Here is a 9,293-nt window from a genome sequence, read left to right as displayed (position 1 = left end):
AACAATTCTATTACAATTTATAATTAATTCGAAGTACAAAAGTTGAATTAAAAATAATACTGAAGAAGATTTTTGACAAAGCCCTTAAGTTTAGTCAAGTACAAGATTTTCGTTATTTAATCATTCTTCTTTATATATTTATGAAAAAAATTATTTTTCTAATATTTATTGAGGTGATTTTTATTTTAAAAATAAAAAAAAATTTTCACCTTTATAAAGAAACATAAAGATTTATGGAAATTAGTTATATTTTGGTTCATAATTTTTAAAATATAATAATTTCGAGACATTTTTTAATTATAATTTCTCCGAAAATAAAAACTTTTAATTAAATTATTTAATTTTGTTTGAAAGATGCTTATTTAAATACGGAGATTTATTGAAATTAAATTTTTATCATTCTAAACAATTGAATATTTTTATCTAAATACAAATTAAAATATATGTATGTCAAGTAATAATCACCTCAAAAATTGTTTTAACTTTTTGTTATGTATGCATTCATTCCTGTAAAAACTGTGCATTTTAGGAAGCATCATTTAAGACGATGAAATATTATTAATAAATTTTTGAGGTTTTAAGTATTGGACTTAAAAATTCCGAAATTGTAAGAATTGAATATGTATTAAAAATTAAAAATAGTGAAATAATTAGTAGTTTTAGGATAAAATAACTAAATAAGATGCTAAATAAATAAAATGGCTAGGAAAATAAATAAAAGGAGAGTAATAAAGGTAAAAATTGCTTATGTAAATTGTTGTTTTATAAGTATGTGATATTAAAAAATATATAAATATGATGTGTGAAATTTCAAAACATTCTTATATTTTTATCCTATTTTCATTCTGGTTTTTCTTTTAATACAATCATAATTGTTTTTTTTAAATTAAAATTTTTTTATGAAAGCATTTTTTATGTGTTGTCTTATCTTAATATTTGAAACGATTCAATAGCAAGAGATATTGGTATAGAGACAAAAAATTAAAATGAAAGAAATTTTCAATTCAATTCATTTTTTTGACTTCATTTTATTTATATGTAGTTTAATTCTTTATTATATATGTTAATTAAATGATTAATTTTAATCTTGGTAAAATATTGTATCTGACCATTGAAAAACATTTCATCTGTTATCTTCTTAAAGAACATTTCATCTTCTTCCTTTAAATAAATAATTTTATATTAATAAAGAACTAAAAAAATTAAAGATTATAGGCTAGATTCAAATACAAGAAGCCTATATTTGACAGTGTCATTTCATTTAATATTTTTTTATAAAAGCATTATTAAATGTGGTTGTATAATGAGTAACAAAGCTTTAAATTTTATTCATCATTTCCCATTTATATATTTCTATTATTTACTATATTTTATGGTAATTTTAATATAATATATGAGCAATATAATTTTTTTTTTCATTCTTTAACAACAGTATTAAATAACTTTGTTTTTTTGGACGGAACAATAAAAAAAATATTATGATTATTTTGAAGAAATAAATTTTCCAATTATAACAACAAATGAAGTTTCAACAAAATAATTAATTAATTTAAGTATATTTTTATCACAGAGGTTTACTAAAAGAAAATTTAAAATTACATTAATAGAGTAGTTGGGATTTTTTAAGGACATGTTAATGATGAATTCCATTTAATTTTAATTTTTGTTTTTTTATATTAAAGTTACATTTCTTATTTAGTTATTAAAAGCAATATTATTTTAAAATTTCAACTTTAATTAAAAAAATCAAGTTACTATTAGAAAATTTCAGTCCGAACTGTTGTTTTTGTTTTATTGAATTTTATTAGTTCAGCAGAATACATAGGTTTAATAATAATTTAAATATAAAATTTTTATTTGTATTATTTTTACTGAATAATTTATTTTTATCAAGAAATACGGATAATTAAATTTTTGAATTTAGAATTGAATTTCTTTTTCATTTTATAGTTTTTATACCAATTCCTCTTAACCTTCTCTTAATTAAATCATGTGTAATAAATTTTTGATTTTTTTTAATATTTTTTTTTTTTTTGAGTTTTTTTTTTTGTTAAGAATAATTATAAATTAATGTTTTTTTTTTTGCATTTTTGTAAATACAAATATAATATCTATTTATACATATTTAAATTGTAATATGTATTAAATTTCTAAATTCTATTTCCTCACATTTTATTTTTTCTTTTATATATTAATATAAACCTTATACTTTTTCTTTTTTTTTATTAATCCTAAGAAAAAATTTATATATCAGACATTATTTTATTACCTGTTTTAGTAATTGTAGCTGTTGCAGTCGGATAAATTGTTGTCGGTTTAGCTGAAGTTGTTGTTGTTGTTTTAATAATATTATTTGATGTTGCAGTAGCTGACTGAGGCAAAGGTGATGATAAATCAATTAATGTATCATTTTTATTTTTAATCATTTGTTGATAACATTTTGAACAATAAAAATTTGTGCTTAATGTACCATAAAAATTACAACCCAATGTTTTACATGGCTTTGTATCGAATTCAGTTGTTGTTAGATGATTTCGATTGGAAGTTAAAATTGGTTGTGGCTCTCCTTCAAGTTCTATTTTAATAATTCTTGTTACTGGAGCATGATTCGTATTATTATTAACATTGTTTTTAAATGAATGGTTAATGTTGCAAATGTTAGTATTATTGCTGGTGTTATTATTATTACCATTATTACCATTAAGATTTGATGTTGAAATTGTATTACCAGGACTAAAAACTGATACTGTACCAGTTGGTTTATTAAATTCTTCTTGTTCTTCATCAATTAAACGAACAGTTGGACTATAACCATAACGGTTTGAAGATTCACGATTGACTAGATTGTTACCAGTTGATGAAGTTGCTGGCGTTAAATTAGGACTGTTATTAACATTATTTAATGAATTTACACCACTTGCATTGTTAGCAGAATTTGATAATGAAGTACAACTATTTGTGCTACTATTGCTGCTACTACCACCACTTTTTAATAAATTATTATCATTGAAAAAAGTTGAATTTGATAAGTATAATGTCTGATCTAAGTCATTTAAACGTTTTGCAGGTGGTAAATTTTTAATACTTTCATGGGCCTGCATATCAGCTTGAGTATAAAATTTAGATTTTCCTGTACCATAACGTGGTGCCATTGATAAATATGTTGAATTAGACTCCCGCTGTTTTTGTTTTTCGTAGCATTCATAACATAAGTAACTTGTTTCTGAATTTGCAAAATTATTGCAGCCAATATTTACACAGTAAACAACTCCTGCAAAATTAAAAATTCCAGTAATTAGAAATAATTATTACAATTTAAATTACCGATGTCTGGTTCAGAAAGTTGTAACATTTCCAACTGTTGCCTATCCAATTCCGCACTACCAATTTTATCTCGATTTTTTTCCAAATCCAAATATCTTGTTCGGGCACATTCTAAGTAGTTTCGTATCATTTCTTCTTGATATTCATGACGTTTTATTCTTAATTTGGCACACAAAAGACGCGTACATGTAAAACTTTGTGTTGAACTTCCTGACGACAACGTGTTTTTCAATTTATTGCCACCGTTACTTTTGTTTCCGATTTTTGTAATTGAACCAATGTTCTTTTTGATTTTCTTACTCATACTTTTTCCAATGCTACCAAATTGTTTTGCAACGCTTTGCAGCTGTTTTGCTGCTTTGCTTTTGCTCTGGTGAGGCTCATCTGCAACCAAATTATATTGGTTTGACGGATGATGCTGTTGTTGGGGTATTACAATTTCAGATTCAACAAATTTTTTTTCATATTCATCATCCGTTAAATCTTCGAAAACATCTTCATCTGGAGTAGTGGAGTTAGTTGCGTACACAATATCTAAGTATTCCTTTAGCAATGCCATTTGCTCTCTTTCACTAAGAGCCCAATTTCCTTCAGCGCCATCATATTCTGTCCAATTAAAATTTTCACCTGGATCAATGCAAAACTGCACTGGTAATAAAACATTTTCATAGTCAACTAAAGGAATGAGAGCTGGCGGATACTCTGACCCTGTTTCCATCGGAACTAACGCAGAAAAATGAGCCATATCATATGCCAATAATAAAGGGCCTCGATTACATTCAGTTGAATTTATTTCAAAAGGCAAATAAACACCACCGAATGTTATTGGAGCCATAGCTTCGCCATTCAAATCCTTCAATACTGTATCCGATATGACAATTATTGTCCTACGTAAGACATGTGCTAAAGCTAGTATATGTATTTCCTCAAGAGATTCATATGTTGCCGAATCATCAATAGATTCTGAACTTATTAAACTATGACGATCAGTTGAAGTAGAAAAACGTCTACGTACATTGATACTATTACGCGGCTCTGGCGATGACATAGATATTAGTTCATCCCATTCTTTTGCCCACTCTATTTCAGAATAAACAAATCCAGCTCGCCTGTTTAAACGAGTTTGTTGGAAACGCCATCTTCGCCATAATGCATCACGACATTTGCCATTCGATAATATACCATGTAAAGCCTTTCTTAATGTTAATTTTCTATCATGAAAACCCCACATTCCTAAAGACGCAGCATGTAACAAACAATTTCCATCACCTTAAAAATTTTTTATAATTTAGCATTTTATAAAAAAGAATTATCAATTTAAAATTAAACCTGTAGTTGCTAATGGCCATAATTTTCTGCATAAACCATGATCAACCCACCAATTAAGGCGATGTGACTGTTCTAAAGCTTGCAAAGTAGAGCATTCAATAAGATCTTTTTCTAAAAATACTCGAAACGAGTCCTTATAATTATAAATATTTGGTAATATAAACGTAAAATCAGGTGTGTCCAAAGAATTATTGGATATTTGTTGTTCCAAATTTTGATTCTTTTTCAAATGACTATTATTACTATTATTACCACGAAAATCCATTGCTATTTCAGTACGAGCTTTTGAAACCAGATTTATATTATCTGTTGCACGTGATATACCACGAGAGAGCTTTCGACCTAAAAATTGTAAATATTTTTTTTCCAATCAATATTTTTATTTAGCAAACGTGATTATATTTTTATATAACAGTTATATAAATTTTCTCTACATTGATTTATAATCTCTGAATTTTCTATTTTTGGAAAAAAACATTAACTTTTTAATTTTATTAAATAGTAAATTTTAACAACTTACAATCCACAACGTCAATTGAATCAGTTTTTGACAAAATTGGACGCTTTTCTATTCCTGAAGTTTGTGATTGCGTTCCAATTGACGGTATTAGTGATGATTGTGGTAAAATTACAATTTTATTTGGTTTATTATTATCACTTGTGCTATTATTACAGTCATTATTTAAATCAATTAAATTTCGGCTGCTATCATCTCTGAAATTGTCAAGATCAGATGCTGTTGTTCGATAATCAAAATGACAAGTATCTTTAGAAATTAAATAACCAAAAAAGAAAAACAAAAAAAAAATTTGTGTTCATATTTGTTGTATATAATAATAATCACTTATTTTTGTTTTAATAATCAAATTTTAGACTTATTTTTATATAATAATTGCAGTTCAATTATAACATAAAACTCTTACCATTATAGTCTGTAATTGCTCTTTTTAAATCCCAATCCCAAGCTCTAAGACATTGCATTGCATCATTTGGATTTGCTCCAGTTAATGACATAAATTCTGATATGAGTCTTGATTCGTTCATGATTTGTTAAATGTGATTTTATGTATATATTAATGAATGATAATGATGAAAATGAATTTATTAAATAAATAAAGCGATTTTCAAAGAAAATAATAAAAATTAAGACCCTTACATGTATGGTTATAAAAAAAAAATAAATAAAAAGAGCATGTGATGGGTTAAAAGTTTTAGTATTATATCTACTGAGTATTTAGATCTTTTAGAATTGTTGATTAGAATTATTAAATTTCTTAATTTAAAATTATAATTATTTTAAGTGATATATTAGTAAACTGAGTTTATAATCTAAGCATTATTATGTAATATATTCGTCAATAATTATTTATTATAATATGGTAACTGATGATGTGATGCTAAATATTGTTGGTGATGTTTTGTAATTTTAGTGTTCTTGAATGCCACAAATGGAAGAAAAATATGTGTTTCGCTATAAGTCATTGATAATATATTTACACTAAAATTAGAAAAAAATAATAAAAAGGAAATTATTAAATCACTTAAAAAATTTTGATATGAAAAAGGAAAGTAGGTATACCACATAAAAACCAATTTTATCAAACACAAAAATTTATATGCAAAATTTTAATAACAAGTTCCAATAAACCCCTAAAAAATGTTATTTTATAAAAATTTATGTGTTTTTAGTGCTTTTGTCTACTTAAAATATACATAAAAATTACTTTTACACACATCTTTAGAAAATTTAATTCAAATAATTTTACCAATTTATCTTCTTTTGCAATAATTAGTTTCGATGTTAATTTTAGGTTTACAATAATTTGTTTTTTAAATTCATATATTTAAGTGAATTATGATTAATAATTACTTCAATTAATTAAAAATAAATTAAGTATATAAGTAATATTTAATTGTAAATTTATTGTAGATTTTGTCAACATAGTAAAAACATTAGATTTTAAAACACTGAGTAGCAATCAATTCAAATTTTGCGAATTAGAATGTTCTAAATTATCTTTAAATTGAATTTTCCCCGAAACTCACAAAAAATAGTAATAACAAAAATAATATAATTATAAAATTCCACAATTATCAAGTGAATAATATTAGTAGCATAGCAGGTAATCTGCCGCAAATATTATTATACGATAGTACCTATAGCATGTTAATCGATGAGTAATAATAAATATAGTCATCATCACATTATAATTATAATAATAGATAAAATGTATAAGAAAAAGAAATAATAAAAACGTAATTTTAGTGCTCGTATACATGTAGTTAAAAGCCAAGGACGTCATAAACAATATTGTATATACATTATGAAATATAATATAATTATATCCATTTGTTTTTAAAGTATAGATGAGTAAATATAGTAAGTACTCTACCTAATCAAAATAACAAGTAAAACCAAAGAACATCAACGCGAAAAGCGTGAAGGAATAAATATATGTACATACTCGTATATACAAGTTCATTCTCTCAAAAATAATAACAAAAAAGAATTATAAACTTTTGTTAAGTATTTAAATAAAAACAATAATAAACAAATAAAAAAATTTCGACAATATTGAATAACCATAAACAAAAGAAAATCAAAATACAAAAAAAGCTTATTATAAATCTTTTATATAATATGTATGTATGTACTTAAGTAAGTATCCAACTAAAAGTACGTTTTCTATAGAAAACAAATTCAAATTGACTAAAATTCTAAATGAGCAATAGTTTATAGTTTTTGTATTAAACATTTAGAAAAAAAAACTATATAAATATTCAAATTATAAAAGCAAGACAAAATTTTAGAATTTTAAACAAAATATATAGAGATGTAAGGGGATAGATAGTCAGTTAAAAAAATTTTAATTTTAATCTCTATTTATAAATTTTTATATGATTATGTAAACTAGTAGGTGGGTTGGTAGGTAAATAGCTTATTCCTATACCTAGGTACGTAACTATGTTTAATAAGTATGTACATATGTATTCTAAGCGTTTATATATAATAATTCTTATTAAATAGTGAAACTATTCGTGAATTTTTACTTATAGTTATATTATTTTATTTGAAAAATTGAAAATGTCGTCTTGTTTTGGATCTGATTACGCCTTATTAAATTGTATGTATTTTCAATTGCTTTGTTAGCACAAATTATAAAAGAATTTTGTACTAATTTTCATTTGAATTAGCACAGATTATGTAGTTACCTACTTACTTGGTTTATAAAATTTCCTGAACAATGCTCAACCAATTTACTAAAATAAATTCTTGAAAAAAAACTACAATATTTTGTTTTTAGTAAAATAATACAAAATAATGAAAATAATATATGTATGTAGGTATATGTGGGTAATACACGTATTTATGTATATAGATTATTAATACATGCATTTGTATTTATGTACATATGTATATACACCTTTTATTTTATTTTGCATCAATTGCGACGTTATTATGATTCTTTTATAATATAAAAAGAATATTAAAAAAAGATGAGCAACGTAAATATAAATCCATATATACATACATATATACATGAATATGTACAAAATATACATTATTTAAAATAATTAGATGGATATGTACCTATTTATATGGTCTGTACATATGTATGTATAAAAATAACATTAAATATAAGAAAATCAAAACTTTCAAAATAAGTAGGTATTAAAAATTGAAATTTTTATTTTATTAACATATATGTAAGCATGTATAAAGAAAGTATTTTTGAAAAAATCTATATTTAGAAAATCAAAATTTCCTTTTATGCTTTTTTTATTTTGCTGGTTTGTTGCTCATTTTGTTGAAAATTTTGTGAAATAACACAACATTAATTAACAAAAAAAAAAAAATTAATAATACACTTTTACTGAGTTTGTATGTACAGGAATTTTAATAAAAAAAAATTATAAATGGCGATAATTTTTTGACCTTCAATAATTAAAAAAATATTTTAAATTTAAAAAAATTTAAATATCTAAATATGGGGAAATTTTTTTTTTTGTTTTTTTTTTTTTTGTAAAATTGTTTTTCTTTTTGCAGTATTTTTTAGTAAATAGGTTGTCGAGGGTAGGTTGGGTAGGGTAAGGTACGTACTTTTATTTAAAATCAAGCACCACACTTCACAAAAGTATTTTTTTTTGTTGCTTAAAATATAAAAATTGATTTTTATTTAATTTATTGTACTTACTCGGAAGAAATTATGTTGTTAATTAAAAAATTCATTTATTGAATAAAATTTTTTTATTGGTTTTCTTTCGTTTCTATTTTTTTTTTTTATTTTTTGGTTTTCTTTTAATAAACAATAAAAATTATCTTTCCAAGGAACAATAAATTTTTTCCTTATTTCATTCTATGAACGAAACGTCTGTCTAATTTGACTTGTGATATTTTTATTTGGGTTTGGGTCTGACATTTTGACATTTAAAATTTTTGATTAATATGATATACTATTGTGAGAAAATTGTTTAAAATGAGATAACACTATAAATTTTTATCTTAGACGCCAACCTCAATTTTTTCAAATTTTGTTAATTGGGTTTATAAAACTTTATTGTTTAGCGATGATACAAGCGATGAGCAATCAAATCTCATTAAGATAATATCAATATTTAGCATTCTCAATATTATCATA

The 9,293-nt window shown here is 23.6% G+C and overlaps 1 protein-coding gene across 2 annotated transcripts; it reads right to left on the bottom strand.

Moving 5' to 3' along the window:
• Positions 1-223: 223 nt before the first annotated feature.
• On the bottom strand, positions 224-9,031 carry LOC129614880 (OTU domain-containing protein 7B-like). 2 transcript variants are annotated; one of them, XM_055529862.1, is made up of 6 exons: positions 8,850-9,031; positions 5,577-6,151; positions 5,174-5,419; positions 4,654-4,995; positions 3,325-4,593; positions 224-3,271 (listed from the first exon to the last, which is right to left on the bottom strand). In XM_055529862.1, the coding sequence occupies exons 2-6, from the start codon at positions 5,695-5,697 to the stop codon at positions 2,244-2,246; spliced, it is 3,006 nt and encodes a 1,001-aa protein (XP_055385837.1). In that variant the 5' UTR covers positions 5,698-6,151; positions 8,850-9,031; the 3' UTR covers positions 224-2,243. The 2 variants fall into 2 exon arrangements, with proteins under 2 accessions (XP_055385837.1, XP_055385884.1); XM_055529909.1 differs by lacking the exon at positions 8,850-9,031 and adding an exon at positions 7,875-8,060.
• Between the last annotated feature and the right edge of the window lie 262 nt (positions 9,032-9,293).

This window comes from Condylostylus longicornis, unplaced genomic scaffold, assembly GCF_029603195.1.
Source record: "Condylostylus longicornis isolate FDR11 unplaced genomic scaffold, ASM2960319v2 ptg000001l, whole genome shotgun sequence".
In the NCBI taxonomy this organism is placed as follows: domain Eukaryota; kingdom Metazoa; phylum Arthropoda; class Insecta; order Diptera; family Dolichopodidae; genus Condylostylus; species Condylostylus longicornis.
This window is presented reverse-complemented; position numbering and strand designations above follow the sequence as displayed.

Excerpts from the sequence above, each read along its gene's own strand:
- LOC129614880 (XM_055529862.1), bottom strand. The coding sequence starts at position 5,697 with ATGAACGAATCAAGACTCATATCAGAATTTATGTCATTAACTGGAGCA. Across the intron at positions 5,420-5,576 it reads AGCAATTACAGACTATAATG|ATACTTGTCATTTTGATTAT; the intron begins GTAAGAGTTTTA and ends TAATTTCTAAAG. Across the intron at positions 3,272-3,324 it reads ACTTTCTGAACCAGACATCG|GAGTTGTTTACTGTGTAAAT; the intron begins GTAATTTAAATT and ends TTAATTTTGCAG.